Source organism: Capsicum annuum, chromosome 3, assembly GCF_002878395.1.
Source record: "Capsicum annuum cultivar UCD-10X-F1 chromosome 3, UCD10Xv1.1, whole genome shotgun sequence".
Classification (NCBI taxonomy): domain Eukaryota; kingdom Viridiplantae; phylum Streptophyta; class Magnoliopsida; order Solanales; family Solanaceae; genus Capsicum; species Capsicum annuum.
Window position 1 is genome coordinate 5279095 of NC_061113.1, and position 22379 is coordinate 5301473.

The 22379-nt window shown below is 33.2% G+C and overlaps 1 protein-coding gene across 3 annotated transcripts; it reads left to right on the forward strand.

The window, feature by feature from the left end:
- Positions 1-11917: 11917 nt before the first annotated feature.
- On the forward strand, positions 11918-20705 carry LOC107864301 (protein HESO1). Of its 3 annotated transcripts, none has more exons than XM_016710627.2 (10): positions 11918-12058; positions 12455-12537; positions 13740-13928; positions 14082-14258; positions 15014-15198; positions 16222-16317; positions 17836-17881; positions 18657-18763; positions 18848-18949; positions 19033-20705. In XM_016710627.2, the coding sequence occupies exons 2-10, from the start codon at positions 12519-12521 to the stop codon at positions 20386-20388; spliced, it is 2277 nt and encodes a 758-aa protein (XP_016566113.2). In that variant the 5' UTR covers positions 11918-12058; positions 12455-12518; the 3' UTR covers positions 20389-20705. The 3 variants fall into 3 exon arrangements, with proteins under 3 accessions (XP_016566113.2, XP_016566112.2, XP_016566114.2); XM_016710626.2 differs by lacking the exon at positions 11918-12058 and adding an exon at positions 12178-12332; XM_016710628.2 differs by lacking the exon at positions 11918-12058 and adding an exon at positions 13073-13186.
- The last annotated feature ends 1674 nt before the right edge of the window (positions 20706-22379 follow it).

The following is a 22379-nucleotide window of genomic DNA, read 5'->3' on the forward strand; positions in this document are numbered from 1 at the left end:
TTTTATTAAGCAAGCAACTTTATGAATGTCAAATTGCAGGTTGACAATGAATATACATGTGATCATCTTATTGATGCATCTTTTCAACATATCACATAATAGGTAAACGGACCCTTATTCACCTTTTATAATTTTCAGATTTGAAGGGATCAAATCCCAATATTAGTTGGTCCAACCAACTTATCATGAGAACAAACGACATAAACAATTCTTGAAGAATTTTCTAGTTCTTCAATACATGCACATCTTCGAGATGTCACAATCGTTCATTCAATTTATGAACTTTTATTCTAGTAAACTCCAAGTTTACCATGACATGTACTTTTTCTTTAGTAAATTTCAGATTTACTATTACATGAATAAATTTCAGATTTACTACTTCAGAATTAGATTTCAAAATTATTCAACCTCTTTTGGAGGTGAGTTGTGATACAATCACAATCAAGTGCACGTTTGCATTAATAAGTTTCTCATTTTCCAGGAATGGAATGGAATCGTATATTAAGTCTATCAAATTATGATAGCTTATAACCTATTTCAAGATTTCGCTACTTCAGAAGCAAATCGAGGCATACATATGATGTAGAGAATTTTTCTCTAGTATATTTTATAATCATATAAGCGTGTGAAAATATCGTCATTTTTTATGATCATTGTCATATTGTCCCTCCACGCATATATTCGTGCATTTAATCACTTGTATTCTTTCAGACATATTATGCACTGCTACCAATACACCTTAAGAATGAAGTAAGTTGTCGTATTTCAGACTTATCACATATTGCTACCACATTCACTTTATGGAATTGAACATATTCAATGGGTCGAATTTCATGACTTTTCATTAAACACCCATTATTTTGCCTTAGCCATCATAATATCATCAATATGATGTATTGAGATTCAAACTCAACATCTTATCCATATAAAAACGTCTTAGGCATGAATCGATGGGACTTGAACCCAACATATTATCATCCTTTTTGATAATATTATTTTTGAGGAATAAATTTAAAATATAAATTGTCACGCCCCAAAATCCCATCGGGCTGGACTGGCACCCGAAGCCGAGAAGGCCCGGGAGAACCCGTTCAAATACCTGTACTTTCACTTATATGTCACCAAAAATTTGGACAGCACTTCGTTGCATATAGAAGGGTCTAATTACCTGTATCAGCACAACACGCACAAATATAAATATATATATATTACGTAGCCGTCGGGGCCACCACATATACAAATATAACATCACTATTTAAACTTCCATGACTTTACCATTCCTTATGTCTACAAAGCCTCTAGGATATACATGACATAACTAGGGTCGGGAGAAACCCCCCGCCCACACATGACTCCTGTACAATAACAAAACATAAGGAACTGACTCGAAAAGCTCCGAAGCAAACTGGAGCTCACCAACAATAGTTGTATGACCTGGCTCCTATATATGCTGTGAATGAGCTGAGGTACCTGTGCGTGCAGCATGAAATGCAGGTCCCCGTGGGGGACGTCAGTACGAAATATGTACTGAGTATGTAAAGCTGTAGATAATCACATATGATATAGGAGCTCAATAGAAATCAGAAACAAGTGAATAAGTCGTAATAGGAGTGGACCACACTTACTAGAACTTGTGACAACCTGTACATTGTATTTATTCAATCACTTTACCTTCATTCTTATCGTCTTTGTAATCATTACTGTACTGTACTGTGATCATTAGGCTGCCTCCAGTACATATCAACTGGGATCGACCCATGCTAGGCTTATGCCCCTGGGATACCACCCATAAACACATAAATAGGGATCGATCCATGCTAGGTTTATGCCCCTGGGATACCACCCGATAAGAGAGAACTCCCATCACTTAGTTCAATTAATCTTTGAGATTGTTATTTCGGTCGCCACCACATTTTTTATACTTTGAAACAATGATACATCAATAGGAACCAAGTAATACACCTTCTATACAATAACGATGTAATAAAGACTCATTGGTACATCAACAATGTGTTTCAGAATCATCAATATCACAACAATAAAATAAGAGCCTTTTGGTATATCAATGAAACATTTTGACACTTTATAGGATGGAAACAACTTCGTTGGTAACGTAGAACTATACATGTTTTTGGACAACCTTGGAATCTTACTTGATGGAACATTGGTGTTTTCATGCCAAAGAACATTGTTAGAGTATGCTTTACATACCTCGTTGTAGATTCGGATACCAATTCAACACAACTTCCCGCCTTTACAAATCACTTATCTACAATGAAATGTTTGGCATCTAGTATTAGCAACCCAACACCACAATTCTCTTCCATAATTCCATACTACCAATATTTGCAAAATATTCCAAAAACCAACTTGAACAATAGGTTTATGTGTATATATATATATATAATCATCATTTCAATACCACATCATCAATACCACATCATCACACCAAATTCCTTCACAATTCAACATAATCCAACATCATTTCCCAATCATCTTTCAACAACAATCAAATAACATACTTCTTATACTCACATGCATATATATATATATACATATCCATATAAATAACACCAACATAATTTACATCCTTACCATAAAATGACCCTTTTGATTTCGAAGTCCTGTTGGCACAAATAAGGGGTGCTTCTCGAAGCCCTCGAGACGGTGAACACAACTACCGAATCAATTTGGATTTTCTACGGTTGAATCACAAGATAATTGGAGTTAAAATTAGGCTAGAGTTTCTTATTTTCAATAATTTGATGATAATTGATGGATATGAGACTAATTATATGTATATAATGACCAATTTTCGTCCATGAGGTGATGAAAAATGACCATATTGCCCTTAAAATTTTAAGTAAATCCGAATCTGTCCATGGTGGACTATTTTGATAGGCTAAAGTAAATCAGCCATAACTCTTTGCTCCGATATCGGATTTGGGTGAAATTGGTATCGTTAGAAAGATAATTCAAAGGTGTTTCATTTCATATAAAGTAGACCACCCAGTTCGTCCTGTACAAGGAGTTATGATCGTTTGAAGTTGACCCTAAAAATCTGTTTTGAGAGGCTGAAGTAAAACGAGTATAACTCCTTACTCAGATGTTGGATTTGGATGAAACCAATTGCATTGGAAAGAAGACTCAAAGATCTTTATTTTGATATGTGGTATCTCTCTCAGTTCATTATATTGAGGGAGTTATGATCGTTCAAAGTTGACCCAAAAAACTGGCAGGCCTCAGTAGTTTGTGTGCAGGAAACTGTTCACACATCCCGGCCACCGTTTTATAGTTTCGAACGTGCTCGATTATATCCGAAACTTATCCGTTTTTGGAAATCTTTATATCGTTGGAAATCTTATTCAATAACCTTCGTATGGAACCATCGACGGAAAAATTCCGGTATAAATAAAGTCGATTCCTATACACATATAATCAAACTATACACTTGAAACCATCTCAAAATAATCAATACTCATACTTAAACTCATATATACCTAACTTAGGATCAATACATATACTCCAACACATATAACAATGGCTAAACACATAGGATCAATTTTCTTGTACGAATTTACGATGACTAAACTAAAAACTACAGTATCAATACCACTAACATTGGTTGTTTGGTAGAGTGTATAAAAATAATGCAAAATATAGTGTATTAATAATGTCTGCATTAGTAATGCTTGTATTAGCTATGTTTATATTAGTTATGCATGTATTATTTCTTATACATTGTTTGGTTTGATGTATAAAAAATAATACATCTTGCATAATTTCTATAAAAGAAATATTTTTTTACAAAAATACCCTTCTTTGATTTTGTATATTTTTTTGCAACAAAATTCTTTTGTCATCTCAAACATATCTAGTATTATCGAACTAGTATATAGAGATTTAAGATTAATGGCAAGATCTTCATCTTTGCACATGAAATATTACGCCAATGGATTAACATAGTCGAAACAAAAATAAACTATAAGACGCAAAATTAAGAAATAGTCTCAATTTTTTTAATCTTTTTAAAGACCCTCGAAACAAAGCAATTTTTTTTACAATTATTTAATCAATTATTCATTGTTGTAGATTAAAATGATGGAAAAAGAAATTGTGAAATGTTTTGAAAAGATTCATTATTGCAAATTTAAATGGCGGAAAAAGGAATAGTGAAATATTTTGAGAGGAAAATTGAGGGGTATTAAGGTCATTTAGTAAGTTAATACATGTGATAAAAGTCTTTATATTACTAATACATAGGAAATGGAGTGTATTACTAATACACACTTCAATACACAATATAGTGTATAACGAATACTTACATTAGTTATATATAGACAAAAAAATATACCAAATAAGATACTAATAGTACATATTAACTAATGCACGTATTATATTTTTTAATATACTCTACCAAACCACCCTGAAAAAACAAACACAAGATATTAAACTACTAGTCTACTACTACTATGCCTATCTTATAGTCCATTGAAAATTTGAAATGTTGCATTGTGGAAATATCACCATGCATCTATATGATTTTTTCTTTTCTTTTCATATGATAGTCTTGGTCTTCTGGATTAAAAAAATAAATAAATCAGCCTTGTCTGGCCCTTATTTTTCATACTAGTCAAATTTCTGAATAATTATTACACGCGTTATGATCCTTTTTTCTGAACATTTTAAAAATGTTATAGACCGTGATGTAGTGTAATGCACGCGCTGAATTACATTTTAAATTAATTATTTTTTTTTATATAGTTTTCTCCTCTTTTATTCATTCTTTTTTCTGATTTTGTTTTCCTTTTCTCTTCTCTTCCAATTACAAATCACCAATGATTTCCTGTTTTTTCAGCTGTTAATCTCGGCCATGGCTGTCGTCGCCGTCGATGGTGTCCACCAGAACCCGGAACCACCGATGACAACAACTCCATAGAATGGAAGATGACCTATTTTGTGTTTGTGTTGAAGTAATTGTTAATTGAGTTGTTTTTTATGGAATTGGAGTTTACCCATTTTGTGATTTTAGTTTTTTTTTTTTTTTTTTTTGTAGAAGTAATTGTTCATTTTGCTATTTTAATGGAATTGAAGATGACCCATTTGAGGTATGTGTGGAGATGACCCAATTCAACATTCAACACAATGAATGAATTTGTTACCCGAAATCAATTTTGTGTTTTTTTTTTTTTTTAAGTTGATTTTTGAGTAAAGATTTTTTGTTGATGGTGGAGCAGTCATGGTGCTTGCTCCGATGAAGAGAAGAAAGAAAGAAGAGAGAAGAGAAAGAAGACAAAAATTAAAACCTAGAGTTCTATTTTGAAGTTAAACTTAGTTCTGGTGATGGAGAGGAAATAGATGGCTGATGATGAAGTTAAACTTAATTCTGATGATGAAGAGGAAATATATGACTGATGATGAAGTTAAACTTAATTCTGATGATGGAGAGGAAATAGACGGTTGATGATGAAGTTAAACTTGGTTTGGTCTCTTCAAATTATTTGATTTTCTTCAAAATTCTCGAGCAAAATAGATGGCTGCTATATTTCTTGGTTTTGAAGTCATTTGTTTTTTCTCTAGAATGCCAAAAATGTATATATTTTTTGGTTGTAAAGAGCTTGTTTGACTTGGTATAATGGAGTTGTCAAGTGTGAATTCTTGTGAAATTATATTTCTGTATTTCCTCAAGGATGTGATTTAAGAAAGAAGTGTGTTGGTGATCATTTGCAACAATTCTCTCTTGTGGAAAATGAAATAAGTGTCCACTAAATTATGTGTGAATGGCCAGGATATTTGACTCAGGCAAAACAGTTTTAAAAAAAAAGTTAAAATGTCTTCACTCTCTTCACCTTCCGTGCCACCTTAGCATTTAGGGAGGAAATAAATCCATTTTAAAATAGTTCAGGAGGTAATAGAACCCTCGCAAAGTATAGGTGTGCAGTTGGGATTTGGGGTAAAGGTTAGAGGGCATTTGACCATTTACTTATGTTTGTTATTTGCAATTTTTTTTTTCTTGGAATCCCAAGATATCAATCTTTATATTCTGTTACAGCCTTTGCTCTTCGGATGAGCATTTTGTGCGCATTGAATAAACCCCTCAATATGTAATAATCTGTAAATCACACGGTGAATATAAATCGCACTGGGCAAACTTTGTGCGACAGATTCGACTCAAAAGACATTAAGAAAGATCGGGTTATTTTCAAATCTAAGTAGTTTAATTTTACCAATCTATGACTTGATTTAGTAATTAATGGAAGGACCAACTAGCTTAGTGTTTGAATAATGACAATTGACATCTACATGCTTATATTCAAAAAAATTGTCTTACGAAGTCCAATTATCTTCATTGTAAAAAGAAAATTTCTTTTCAGTAAAATAACTATATATTAGAATCAAATAATTTTTTAAAATTTTTTTTATAAAGGGCTAGGGAACTTCTTTAATTCAATAAAAATTATAAAATCGACTGGAAGAGGTCTTACCTCTTAAATGAATCCTCCAAATCGTGATCATTTAAAATTGATTAAAAAAAATAGTAAAAAGTAAATTTTTTCTTCTTATTATTATGCACCATCCTCCAGTTTTGGGTTGAGCGTTTGATATTTGGTTTGGTATTTTCAAAATTCGGATTCAGTAGTTCGATAATCGGTCCACATATCATATTTATAAACATCGGTTCGATAATTGGTGAATTAAACTTCAATTTGATACGGTATTTGATAATACCATGTTAAAGTTGGAGATGAACAAATATACATTTACACTTCAAAGAATATATTTAATAGAAACCTATTTAGTATTTTTTTTTTATTGCTTTTTACGAATATATTACCAAGGTCCAAGAGATTCTTAGAGATGACTAATACTATTGTCTATTAGGTTGGTTAGACATATACATACATATATATACATACATACATACATACATATATATACATACATACATACATACATACATACATATATATATATATATATATATATATATATATATATATATATATATATATATATATTCGATAAATATCGAATACCAAATGACATTAATATCTTGTACCAAATCCAATCCTAAATACCAAAATATTGAAATTTTACTCTCAAATATCATATCAAATACCGAATTATAAAATACCAATTACCAAATTTTTTTATTCGATTTTCTATATTTTATGTTCAACCTTACTCCTGATATTCCAAAAATAGCAAGTTATGTCAATTTTTTGACAAAAATAAAGTAGGTAATTTTCCTAAAGCAAAAGAGAAGTTATTGGTCAATTTACATTATCATTAAAATGCATAGTATTGCTCTCTCTTACTTTTTTCTTTCTTTAAACCACTTTTTAGTGACAGAGATATCATTACTCTTAATAAATTTGTGATTTTGAATTATATTTCTCACTAATTTGTTGTTAGAGAATAATAAAATTCTCAGCTTTGTTATATTGATGAAAATTTCATATATAATAAGTGCAAAATTATTTTTCACTTTTTTGTTTTTTCTACCAGTCAATATCAAGAGAATGATATATACAACAATAATAGACTCAGTGTATTCCCACAAGGTGGAATCTGGAGGTATTCCCACAAAGTGGAATCTGGAGGTAAGATGAAGAGAATGATATATATTATAGCTTATATAATTTATATGTGCTAGGCAACCAAAATATATTTGGTTATTGTCTTATATGTTATTGAACAATTCTCACATTAGTTATGAGCTAAATTTATAATAAATTTTTAACATCTAAAATTTATTTTCTTAACATGATAGTAGAGTCAAACTTACTACTCATATTATTATCTTATTGCAAAAATTGCAACATTTATGACATGTAAAAAAGATAACCAACATTATTGAAGCAAACACAAACTTTTTTTTTCCACCAAATTTGCAAAATTTTGGCATTGTTGTCATATTGCTTCTGCTTTTTTCCTTTTCTTTTTCTAGAATTATTTTTTATTTTCTTTTTCTATTGTGGTAGGGCAATTAGTTTGGTTTTGAACTATTGATAGTAGTTTCTTAATGTATAAGATCCTTAAGACCAACGTAACCTATTTATGAAAAATATTTTACAATATTTGAACCGTCGTCTTTTATTTTTCTCTGATTTTAAAGGTTGAAAAAAATAAAAAAATTTATACATATTTTATTAATTTGATATAAATACTAAGTGCAGATTCACCAAATAAAAAGACCACTCTTCGTATCCGTGAATTAAATCTCCTCTCTCTCATATGTATATTTTTTTATTATTTTCTAATCTAATTTTTGTTTGCTTAAGAAAATTTATAATATTAAAAACAATCAAAAATAAGATTAAAGAACAATCCAGGGGAATTTTTAGAATTTATTCCAGACACAAGTCTAGAATATTGATTATCAACCCTTTAATTAAACATTAAACTCGATTGCGTAGAATTTTAAAAATATTTTCAAAGTAGTAAAGTTAAAATGAAAAGAAAAGGAGGGGAAAAATTAAGTAATAGAATTATGGCCCAACAGAGAAAAAGAAATATTTTTTGTTCTATTTTTGATGAAAAAAGTGATATCTATATTGGTGAAAGATAGCATATATTTGATGAATTTAATTGAAGTGTGCGAAAGATGATCCGAATTATGATAAAAATAATAATAAAAAAAAAAACATGAAAAAGTTGAAACACCTTTCCTTGTTTTTGGCAAGGAACGTAGGGAAAATTGGTTAAAATTTAAGCGTATTTGATGTATACATCAAATCAATATATGTATAATACGTGATTAATTTAGAGTTCATGTTATATATTTTACTTAATTAATTGTTTAACCATGACAAAGAATATTGATTTGATGCATGCACTACCGGAAAAATTCATGGAAAGAAAAGAAAATCTGCCTTAATTGTTCTACATTTTCTTAAATTTGTTTTATTGTATAATTATTTGATATCGAATATTTTGATTCGATTAATTTAAGTATATATAAGTTTCGTATAAAAATATTTAAAAAGATATTCTTTATAAAAGATTTTGTCGTGCTTATTTTTCGGATAATAATCATTATTTCATTTCGAAAAAGAATATTATGACTTATGTGTTCACAGATATGACTTTTACAACTTTTAGTATATTCATGGGTTGGTCGTTTTTTATATTAGAAGGTTGTAATTTTTTAGCTGTCATAATTTCTATTCCTACTGATAGTTTAACACATTCGTTATTGTTATTAAAGAATTCTGAAATTGAAACACTAGGAGGTTTTGTGCGTTGATATTAGTTGGGAAGTTTATCAACGTTTGTTGCTCTCAAGTCTTTTATTTTTAGGTGACATTGCTCCATCAAACTTAGTGATCTTATGCCTATTTCAGTAATGCATATGAAGAATCAGAGGCGAAGTCAGGATTTAAAATCTGTGGGTTCTGAGTTTCAAATCCAACGAGCCAACAATAGTGACGACGAGTGTAAGTCGTTGTTTGAAGAAACCCAAAGTTTTTTTTAGATAAATACGTTTTTTTTTCCTTTCTTTAATTATTAATTTATGTTTTTTTTAAAAAATGTACAAAATTTGGAAAAATAAATAAAAATAATTAGAAAAACGTGCAGTTGGTGACATGGTGTTTAAACACTAAGTAGCAAAAAGGCAAAAATGCTTGTTGTCTAGTAGGATTTGAACTCCCATCCTAGGGACAAAACGCTATCAGATATGACACACCTACCACTTGCATTTGTATGTGGATTTGGACATATATAATTATATAATTTTTCCAGATATTTTAGTTACAAGTATAGAGCCTACGTAAAATCTAGTGGGTTCGGCCGAACCCTCATAAAGCATTGTAGCTCCGCTCCTGTGAAGAACTTGGGTCATTCTATTAATTAACTATTGACATCGCAAAATTTAATTTCACTGTGTGTCTTGTTCATGCTCTATAAAGTAACTTTTTAAAAAGGTCTTTAAATAATTTTCGTCTCTAATTATAAGAATGATATCCTTCTTAAACTTGTAATTATAAAGATCTTTCCAAATTTAGTTTCGACATAGAAAGAGGAAATTTATTGAAAAATTGCAATTCTTATTTTTTTCAATTCGAAAAATTTTCAAGATCTTCGGGTCTAAAGAAACAATCATAAAAATATTTGAAATGTTGTATTCTTTTCATTTCAGCTACAGATTAGCATTTGAGTAGAAACATAGGCGGCCTTGTCATGTAGGAAGTTTTTGTTAAACTTTATGATAGTTTACGCGCCTATATATGGACGCACCAAATTAGAGGACATATGTGTCAGTTTAAACTAAAGTAAAAGACATGTCTATATATTATGTCTTTGATATATTATTCACTCGAAATGACTCACGTTTGCGACAGATTACATTATAAAATTTGAGTTTCGAAACTTTGCAACTAGATATTTCAATGGATATTAGGCTCAAATTACTCTAAACAGCTCAAAATTTTAGATATGAGTTTCTCTTGATGCTTCAATTTTTCTATACATTAATTATTCTTTTGTTACATTATACTACCAAGATGAAATTGGGATTAGGGCAACTTCACAATTCCATTTCTGACCCGTATCTAAGTTGGACTTGGCCCATAAATAGTACCTCTATTGGGTTGGGCCTTATCCCAATTCACAGCCCAAATCCGAATCAATATAATACCACTCTACCCCCCTCCCCCACTTCCCCCCTTTTTCTTTTGGATTTTTCACTCAGTGTCCGGTACCTGCAGTGGAGTCCGACTAATTCAGATTTGCACCCCATAGGGCCCCATTTTGAAGGGAAGCGCTCCCTACCAAAGATTTTTTCATAACCAAGGCTCGAACCCGAGAGCTCTGATTAATGGAGGAGCAGCCTCATCCGCTACCCCACATCCTTTGGTGGTAATACCAATCTATCCTACCATATCACACTAAAATGAAATGCACCTATAAACTCATAATATTAATTACAAAAATGTAAATAACCCATTAATTGTAATAAAATTATTATATTCTATTAAACACTATTTTCTCTATCTCAATTTATACGACTCACTTTTCTTTTTAGTTAGTCCCCAAAAAATAATATATTTATACATTTAGTAACAAATTAACTTTAAAATATTCATTTTATTCTTAATGAAATGATTTATAGCCACACAAATATCTATCACTTATTTTACATCACAAATTGCAAAAGTCTTTTTTTTTTCTCTTAAACTTCATATCGAGTCAAACTAACTCACATAAATTAGGACAAAAGAAATATTACATTGTTGTGTTCCAATATTACGTCAAAAAGCCTAGTTTCTCCCATTTTACAAAATCAACCAAGCACACATCAATTTTATTACTCCCTCCATCTCATTTTATATGTCGCCATTTGATCAGACACGAAATTTAAAAAATAAATTATGACTTTATAAAGTTTATAAAATTGTCCTTCTTAAAGTTTACTTTTTAATTGTCTTTTTTTATAATGTGTCTCACTAAGGATAAAATGAAAATGATGCTATTAAATAACTATCAAATAAAATGACATTCTTTTTTGAACGAATAAAAAAGGAAATGATGACAGATAAAATGGAACGGAACGAAGGAAGTAACTGTTATGGTCTTTGCAATTTCAAAAAGTTTATGTTAAGGTTTACAATAAATATCAATGTTCAATCATATTACTAATGACAAAGATTCGTTTCCCCTTTTTCATCTCTTTATTTACTTATATTTACATGAAGCTGTTTAGGTATAATTTAGTTATTTTCACCATTTAATTAAGTATTTTAAATTCTCAATTACTTATTAGATATACTTATAAATAATGCACAATAAATCACTAGCTAATGAGACCACACAAGTTATTGGCTTGATTTGGTTTATTGATTAAACCGATAATAGAATGAGACTATACTAAATTAGTATTTTATCCTTAAATATATATTACCGCCTTCACATTTTATAAAATCCTATTCAATTTACTTTACTCTTTCATTTATTTTGGCTCCGCCTCTTTGCCTCTCCACGTCTAAGAATTGAGATTGCAATGCCGAGGCTCAAGTGACGGTAAGGGTCGGCCGTCGACGAGGGTTTACAAATTGTGAGTATGCTTGCTAGTTATAGACTTACAGTTGCTGGGTTTGCTAGTGACAGACTTATGATTAAACTGAAAATCAATAATATATAAAATTAAATTAAATTAATTAATTTAACGTATTTATAAATTAAAAATTGAATTAAGAATAAATATATAAAATCGAATCAAATCGACCAATGTGTCGCGGCATTACCCGAAAGTTAAATAAAAAGAGCACACGTGCGGAGCCTTGTTCTTCTCTCCTGTTCTAACTGGTCTGCTCCACCATGAGTACAAGGTCACTATGCTTCAATAGCTTGTACCTTATGCTTCTTGTCTAGTACATTTCTGCTGTATTCTTCTCTTTTTATAATGAATTCTCATTTTCACCCAAATTTGTTTATGGGTTTTCCTTTTCAGGTATAAATAAGCAATTTTAAGCAGAAAAATCATCATCATCAAGATTCATATTTCTCACAAAACCATGGTGTATCATGTTAAAGGTTAGTACTTTCTTGATGTTGAACTAAAATTTCTAATCTTTTTTTCTACTTTCTGTAATGTAAATTTGAAGACCCATATTTGTGATATTTATTTTTTTTAATACAAACTAGTGAAACTGTGATTAATTTGGAATGGGGGGAGTAATTGTGATTAATGGGAGTTTGAACTAATTACTTTATGTTGTTGAACTAAAAGGTCTAATCTTTTTGTAGCTTTTTGTAGTATAAATTTGAAGACTCATATTTATGATATTTATCCTAGGTTATTTGATTGAATTATAGAGTTATTTTGTTTATTTCTTTTGACCCTAATAAGAAAGTGCTCTTTTTTATATTTTGGATAATTGTGTACTAGGGTACCTGATAAAGGATTAAGAATTTTTGCCAAGGGGATTCAAAAAGAATTTAAAGAATGCCTTAAGCTAAAAGGATCAGTAATTGTGGTTAGCGGGAGTTGAACTTGTGAGTATTAAGAATAAGACAAATAGTCACGAGAATATAGTCATGTTACGCTAATGTTGAGTGTATTTGGTAGTATATATACGTTAAGGATTGGAGAGAGGTGATTGGACAGGACATGACGTACTTTCAGCTTATTGAGGACATGATCTTATGCAGGGAGTTTTGAAGGATACAAATTAGGCAGAAGGTTAGTAGGTAGCAGTGCATTGTCTTGTTATCCGTTCAATACTAGTAGTTGTAGTGTTGCTCTTTTAGTTTCTTGTCCTTTATTTGATTTCTATTATTATTTGTTGTTTCTTGTACTTCGTCTATCATATTATTTTGTTGTATTTACTATCATGTTACTAGCTGTTTTTATTACTATGTACTATTTCTTGTACTTGTTTGGACTATTTTTCCCTTGAGCCGAAAGTTCACTGAAACAGTCTCTCCACCTCTGAGGTTAGGGGTAATGTATACGTACACTCTACTCTCCCCGAATTTCACTTTGCTGGATTATACTGTGTATGTTTTCCTCTAGTAGAAAATGCTTAAATGAAGGAAACTGTTACTTTGTAACTTTATATTTTCTGGGATGGCTGTACCTTTGCCTTTTAGAGACATACTTTTTGAGTGTTAGTTGTATATGTACCTCAACTGTGATATGCAATGGTTCTTGCAGTAGCAACTAAGCACCGTCGTTGAATTATCATATGCTTTACTATTGGCTGAATCATCAATTGATTAAATTGCGATGACAGTTATTCGTAAGAGAGCAGAGAGGCATGAACGGAAGCGAATGCAAAGCCATAAGGTGCATGCGGAGCGATTATCTGTGTTTGAAGAATTACTTAATGAGATTTATACAGTTCGTCGCCCTAAACCAAGTGATTATGAAGTTAGGAGAGATTTGGTTTCTGCTTTTAATGAGATAGCAAAGGATATCTACGGTAATCTATGCACTGAAACTTTTTATAACACGATTCAGCAAATGGATCCTCTCATCTGGCTTGTAGTAGCTTTGTTAACCGAGGCTATTTGTTGGATTGTATTTTCAATTATTACAGCATGATGTGACAGCTTCTCCTTTTCTTCTTTTTCAGGACCCTCTGGTAATGTTCCTGTAGTGGAGGAGTTTGGATCTTTCGTAATGGATCTATTCCATTCAAAGAGTGACCTAGATCTATCGGTTAATTTTGACAACCGTTTAGTTGAATTTTCGCATGAGAAGAAGATTCAAACTCTTAGGAAATTTGCAAGGAAGTTATATGCACTTCAAAGTAAATCTGAGTTTATTCCTTTTTTCCTTGAATACTCTCTGTAGTTCATGGATTACCGCCTCTGTATCCTAACCAAAATTTTAAGTACATTTTACTTCGAAGAGTAGATTACATTTTAGACGAAGTAGATTTTCATTTACTGTTCTGAATGTTCTCTAGCATCCCGTACTAGTTTATTATGCACTTATCTTTTGTGTTTGTTATACTGTTAGTTTGTTTTGTGTACCATACTAGTTTATGTGCGCTTACTTTTTGTATTGGTTATACTGTTATTGGTCCTAAGCCGGGGGTCTATCGGAAACAACCTCTCTACTTCTCTTGAGGTAGTGGTATGGTCTGCGTACACTCTACCCTCCCCAGACCCCACTAGGTGGGAATACACTGGGTATGCTGTTGTTGTTGTTGTTGTTCTGAATGTTCTCTAGGTAAACCACTTCAAAGAAATGACTATTTCCATTAGATGAACCAGCTAAATAAACATTTTAAGGAAAATCTCAGGTGCCATTTGATTTGGAAGGAGACCTGGTTTCTTAGTTTTTACAATGGAATACCATCCAGCATTCTGTCTGCAATGTGAGAGATGAATCAACCGTCCTTCTATCTCAAACTAGTTTGGGGCTATATGATTCCTCTGTGTGTATTCGCCATATTTAGTATTTTGTTTTATCACTATTAGGGTTTAGTATGTTTGGTTTATTTCATCTGTCTTTTTCGTGCTTTAGGGTATGGTTCACCTGTGGTTTTTCGTGCTTCAGGGTATGGGCATGTTTCTGGTGTTCATCCAGTAATAGCTGCCAAGGTGCCCGTTCTGAAAGTTGTTGATTGTGGAACGAAAATTGAGTGCGATATATCAGTTGAAAACAGGGATGGAGTTTCAAAGTCTAAGATAATCCACATGATTTGTTCACTCGATGAAAGGTTTCAGAAGCTGAGCTTTTTGGTAAAATTCTTCATTCTCTTATATGTTTGCAATATGCACAGTAGTTCCTGAAATGAAGTACAAGTTTAATTCTGCCTGATCAATTGTTTGGCACCTCTTATTTGATTCCTCGATGCACCATAGCAGTACCAGGACTTACATGCACCATAGGCTATATCACTAGCCTATACATGATAGGATAGTCATTATATCACTAGCCTTAACTTCACTTGGAATACATGCAGAAATGAAAATTCCCATCACATGGCCTATGAGATATACAATATAAAGCAAGTAATAGAAGGAAGTTCACAATTTAGGACTATGCATTATATTTGCAGCCACGGAGACAGAGTGTGTTATCACACGGGACAATGGGAGTGAAAGATTAAAAAGAAGGAAAAGTAAAGCAACAAAAGGAGCCAATAGCATCTGTTGGTAGCATAAATAAAATTTTAGTGTTCCGAAAGCGAACTTCAAATTGAAAGGAAGCAAATTCGCAAGATGTATCAATTAGTTATGCCACAAAGACATGCATCTTTTTTTAAATGTATATAATTTTATGTAACTAGATGGATAAGCTTATCAGAAATGTATTGCTTATGCTATGTTCATAAGCCCGTCATCTACTTATATTATTTGCTGATTAGATTGTTACTTGGAAGAAACCGACAACAATTTCAGTGAAAAAATAGTTTTCTGAATATTTATGGATAGGAGGCATTGATTTTAAAGTTTAGAAAGATCATGTGATTTCTATCATACATTGAATGAATGTTACTTCCAAATAACACAAAAGTTAGAAAAAGAAGAAAGAAGACATCACAGTTGTGGCATAGATAGGGATTACTAAATACATTTTGAGTTTACATTCTTATAACATATCCTCCCCTCTGCGTCTGGAAAGGTTTGAGTGGTTTAATTTTCATCAGTTCTTGTTCATAGAAGAAGATACAGGGGTTATTTGTGTATGTGCTGATAGATATTAGTACTTCACATCATTCTATTCACACACTCAGAAGATATGATCTCTTGTTTTTGCAGATGAAAGCTTGGGCAAAAGCGCAGAATATTAATAGCTCAAAAGACAAAACTTTGAACTCATTATCCGTAATACTTCTGGTTGCTTTTCATTTGCAGGTATGAGCCAAGTACAAGTTATTTCTCTGTTGCCATCTTTGTTTCTTTGTTACATATTATGGATTGCATGCTGAACACTTTGAGTCAGTAGAAATTGTGCCTTCAGCTGGATGTTTTGTTATCATGCTTGATTAGACTGTCAACGTAGGAGCTACTGGTGGATTTATACTTTACATAACCTTACACAACGTACTCTTTGGTAAATTTGTACTGATCATAGTTATGAGTAAAATCTGCTGTGGTTATTCAACTTTTTTTTTTTTTCATGATTTTGTTGCCTTCCTTTATTCTAACGGGGACTTTCATTCTAGAAATTCAATGCTATGGGCTACAATATCTTCTATGAAAGCTACTCTAAGCAGAAAGAATTCCTGAAATTTACAAAATGTGGTTACAAGACCAAATTTAAATGGTTTCAACTTATAAAAGAACAAAAAGAAAAAAGGAAAAAAATATTCTCTGTTTGAACATTAATGTTGTTACTTGAATCCTAGCTGGTCATCCAAGTTTGGTATCTAAGTGGAAAAGGGTAGAGGAGCAGGAACCATTATCCACCACGTTTTGAGCTGGAAAACAACGTATTTCTAGGTTATATTAAAAAAGAAAAGAAACAACAACGCTCTTTTTTTGGATATGCATGCACAATGAATAATCATTCAATAAGTTAGCATAATACTCACCACGAAGCATAAGTAATGGTGGATACTTTTTGGTTAGTAATCCTGAAGGTCCTCTTATGGGTCTCGATAGCAGTTTTGAGTTGGATGTTTCTTCTCCTTTTGCCTTGCAGAAAGTATTTCTTTTGGAGGGTCAAGGATGAAAATGTGCATAATATGCTAACGGCAGTATCCCCTAATGAAGCTATTCTACGCACAATGGAATGCCCAGTTTGTTAGTGTGTTCTTACAACACTAAGTTTGTATGTTTCAACTTATAAACCACAAAAAATAAGAAGAAATTCAATTTTTTTACTCTTGCAAACCTTCTTAGTTCTTGGTATTATTTCATGAAATTTACTTTGCCTTGTACCAAAAGAAAAGGAGAAAGAAAAAGACGGTTTGGTGCACCTTTTGTAAAGCACCCTCTTGTACTAGAGGTGTTGCTCCTGTAAACTTTTTGTTGCTGGATTTAGCCTTTTTTGTCAATATAAGCATCATTGATCGTTGAAAATAAAAATAGAAAATCTATACTTTCTGGGAAGGCCATAGGTTATTTAACTTCATCTCGATTTCCCCACCTCATAGCCTTAGCTTATTCAGAATAACTTTAATGTTTCTGAATGCCTAGTATTTATATTTTACTGATTTAAATTCGGGGGAAATTGGAAAACATAAAATTTGAAAGTAAGCCTTTTTGCTTATTTTGTTTTTTGTTTTTATCTGAGAGGAACTTGATGTGTGCTGAAAAGTATGTGTATATTTCCTTTCTGGAGTGCTATTGATGTCGTCGTTTAGTTATAAATTTTTCTTCTTTTCATTTGGGGTGATGTGAACTCCCTCTAATGGATTAACTTTGCAGACACGAAATCCGCCAATACTACCACCATTTTCTGCCATATTAGAAGGTAACTATGAATCTTTACTTAGTTTCGAACGCCTTTTGTGGGGATGTACTGATTTCAGTATCAGTACACGCTGCAGTGAAGTACTTTATATGTTTTTTCTGAAGGAAATATATGGGACCCTAAGCATCAAACTGGACATGTATGACAAATCTACCATTTGTTAGGCTGTCAGTGCTGTGATACACACTCATAATTCTCTTCTTTTATACATGACTTGGCAGTTTTGGTTTTAGAACTTTTGTTGTTTGACTTTTGATTTGTAATCAGACTTGACCCACTGTGATTTGTAATAGCCGTGGCAGTCATAAGTGAGTAAGCTGATTATCTAGATTATTGCTAGTTACATATTATGCTATCACATGTGATTCTGTTAACAACCATCCGACACACCAAGCAAGTAGACCATAAGAACTGAAATGTAGGTCCCCATGTAAAAGAAAGAAAAGCTTGCAGAGATCATTTTTTGTTTTTGGCAATGGTTAATTGCTTGAATGGGTATAGAATGACCAAGTTTAAGTGGTCTTGTTTGGCAAGTCTGTGAATGGTGTTAAAAACTACATACAGTCAAATAGGGAATCCTTATAGGCTTTCAGTCTGTTGATTAGAAAGTGAGGAATTTAACTATCGCTATAGACTAGATTCTAAATTTCAACCAGAAATTGTTGAGATGTTTTATTCTTGTAAATTCAAAGTGATTCTTTCTTCACCTAGTTTTTTCATGAGATTTTTTGTTTTGAGTAGCTCGGTAATATTCCTTGGCTTGGAAATGTTCTAGATGGCTCTGATCCGGATGCAGTGGCAAGGTCGTTGAAGAAGTTTGTGAATTATGGGAAGCAGAACAAAGAGTCAGTAGCTGAGCTGCTAGTTACTCTATTAATCAAGGTATTGTGAATTCAGTGAATCTGGCCTTATCTTAAAGCGGGGCTGCACATGAGACTCCCAGTTTATGGCCTCATTTCGTTGCAGTTATTGTCGATTGAGAAGCTATGGGCCAAAGGACTATGTGCAAGCACCTACGAAGCATCTTGGCTATCTAGAACATGGGACTCCAAAGTTTGCTGCATGAGCGTAGTTATCTTTCACTTACTGATGTCTTTTGTGCTTAGCAATCTTTGAAGTGCTGAATTCATGCCTTATTGCGATCTTCACAGGTTGAGGATTTCACTGATCGGTCTCAAAATGTTGCAAGGGCTGTTGGGAAAGGAGAAGTAAAACGCATATACAAGTGTATCCAGCGTAGTAGCGAATACATTTCTGCTTTTATGGATGGCATTGTTGAAGTACCCATGTTGAAACATCATTTGTTTGGCCATGCTGCTCCCTTTCAAGAAGATTCTCAGACAAAGAACATTAAAGAAAATGGAAATATAGTCGCTCTTCCTTGTAGTGATATCAAGAATAAGGAGGATCAAAGTAAAGAAGGCCAGAAAGGAAGTCAGTCAGCTGTACCTTCTGAACCTATCGCGACAAAAAGAAAATGTTCTACCGATGGTTGGGAAGGATCAACTTCAGCGAGTTCGGGACAGTCGAAGGAGAATGGTGTACTGCCTGAGTCTCCCTGGAAAAAAGGAAAATGGTCTACTGAAGGTTGGGAAGGAGTACGTTCAACAAGTTGGGGACAGCTCAAGGAGGACGGTGGGCCACCCGACTCTCCCTGGTCAAAAGGAAAATGGTCTACAAAAGGTTGGGGAAAAGAATCTTCAGTGAATAGGGGACAGTCAAAGGGGGACGGTGTACCCCCCGACTCGTGTAGGGGAAAAGCATCTTCAGCGAATTGGGGGCAGTCAAAGGGCGACGGTGTACCCCCAGATTCATGTACCAAAGGTTGGGGAAAAGCATCTTCATCGAACTGGGGACAGTCAAAGGGGGACGGTGTACCACCAGACTCGTGTACCAAAGGTTGGGGAAAAGCATCTTCATCGAAGTGGGGACAGTCAAAGGGGGACAGTGTACCCCCAGACCTGTGTACCAAAGGTTGGGGAAAAGCATCTTCATTGAATTGGGGGCAGTCAAAGGGGGACGGTGCACCCCCAGACTCGTGTACCAAAGGTTGGGGAAAAGCATCTTCATCGAATTGGGGACAGTCAAAGGGGGACGGTGTACCACCAGATTCGTGTACCAAAGGTTGGGGAAAGGCATCTTCTTCATCGAATTGGGGACAGTCAAAGGGGGACGGTGTACCCCCAGACTCATTTACCAAAGGTTGGGGAAACGCATCTTCATCGAATTGGGGACAGTTAAAGCGGAATGGTGTACCCCCAGACTCGTGTACCAAAGGCTGGGGAAAAGCATCTTCATCGAGTTGGGGACAGTCAAAGGGGCACGGTTTACCACCGGACTCTTTCTGGACAAACAGAAAAAGATCAGAACAAACCCCGGGAGGAACTTCTGCTCAATGGTTGAAAAAACCAGACACAAGAAGTTGGCCCCAAAGGAAGCATAACAATAACTATGCACCTAAGGCTAAGTGGTCAAAAATGCAGACAGGAGGTTGGGGAGGAAGATAAATGGAACCATCTCTTTTGTTATCAATCATCTTTTTTGATCTTTCTCATGGATATGCCTGAACAAGTACGCTGCGATATCAAGTTGAATCATCTGCAACAACTTTTGCATTCTTGTTATGACTCGGGGAGTATTTCGCATGAGCTAACGTACCCCTAGCCCCTCGTTAATCTCTTGTTTTTGTTCTGGTTTGTCAGGATATTTTGTACAGTTTTGTTGACTTAGCAGTTAACAATGACCTAACAAGATGGAGTGTTAACTTGCTCAATGTACATTAATTCTATTTATCTTTTGAACATCAAGGAATTTTCAAGGACAATGCATTTCTGGGCAATGTGGAGAAAATATGGTCTGCTGACCAAATTATCAACTATCAACATTCATAATGCAAGTATAACATAATCATCTGGTAGAGTGTAACACCCCGTACTTTCGGACTAGAATTTAAACCATCGTTCCTACGTGTATTGACCCGAACAAAATTATTCCTTGTTAATGTATGTGTGGTGATCACTCCTATAGTATGGGAAAACCTTTGAATATGAAGTGAGGTCACAAGAATCCCCTAACTCTAAGACGAGTTGAAAACAATTCTATCAATTAAGTTTTAGTGGACACTTCAACTTGGGTCAACTTTCATCGACCAAAACTCCTGCTATACAGCGAATTGGGTGGCCTTCTATATATCAAATGAAAGGTCTTTGAGTCTTCTTTCTAACGCAACTGATTTCGTCCAAATTCAGTATCGGAGTAAAAAGTTATGCCCAATTTACTTCAGTATGTCAGTCTATCAAACTGAGGGACTGCTGCGACTTTTTTTGTCTCCTTAGGGGTATTTTAGTCTTTTTTCCTAGACCCCAATCGTCCAAACACAGAATTTAAGACCTAAAATAGCCTATTTAGCCCCAAATTCACATTTCTCTCAATTGAAATCATCCTCTCTTTCCCAAGAACAAGAAAAAAATCCCTAACTCTTAAGCCAAGATTTCAAGGAAATAGATCAATTCTCGGGTTCCATCTTTCTAATATGATAATTTAAGGTACGTTGGGTTTTCCTAAACTACATGGACTGGTTGAAAATACTTTGAATATGGTTTAAAGTGTAGAAATCATGAATTTACAAAGGGGTTTTAGAATTTACATTATCATTTTGCATTATGAATGTTTAAGGATATTATTGTTTTGGTCTTGAGGCTTTTCCCCCAAATTGATTTGTAGTCTTATATATGTATGTGTGAAATTGAGTTTGGATGTTGAATTGAGAGCATCAATTATGAAAAATCCCTCTCTTGTTTAAAGATTTCTTGTTTCCGTAAGACATAATTTATTTGAATGTATTTTTGTGAAATATGTTACAAATGCCTCTATGGTTGTTAAGATTTTATTATGGTTTATAGTGAAGAGGGGAAATTATATATGAATCTTCTTGAATTGTTTGAAGTATGGTGGTCCAAACTTTGTGTTTTGAAAGATAAAGCTATAAAGGATATTTTATGGCTCAGAATCATGACTTGCAAGTCTTGGTATGACGATACCAAATCAGATAAAGCCATGATAAAATTCATAACAGAATACAGATTTCATTTTAGATTTCAGATTTTGAATTCAGAAAAATGTATGTTTAGAATGGGTTAAAACTGGGCACTAAGAGAGTTAGGTACCACCCGAAGAAGGCACGAGTCATATGATTCATTGCCTGAAACCGTGTTTTGCCGATATGGGTATATTATTATATGCTGACCTAGTACCCTGTGGCGTATCAGATTCAGATACTTCAACCCTTGCGGCAAACTTGGGTTGGGGGTTTGGCCGTCGAGTTAATGACGAATCCCATATTGCTCGTGGGAAACTTTCAGATATGTAAGGTGTACCACTTACCTCAGAAGTAAAATAAAGAATGGTTTTACATCCACAAATTTGCTTGAATGATCAACTTAAGTTGCCCATGTGTTTTAAATTATTTCATGTATGATATTTTATGAAATGTTCTCAC

Coding starts and splice junctions, on each gene's coding strand:
- LOC107864301 (XM_016710627.2), top strand. Junction 16,318..17,835: donor TGGTTGCTTTTCATTTGCAG/GTATGAGCCAAG, acceptor TTAACTTTGCAG/ACACGAAATCCGCCAATACT. Junction 17,882..18,656: donor ATTTTCTGCCATATTAGAAG/GTAACTATGAAT, acceptor GAAATGTTCTAG/ATGGCTCTGATCCGGATGCA.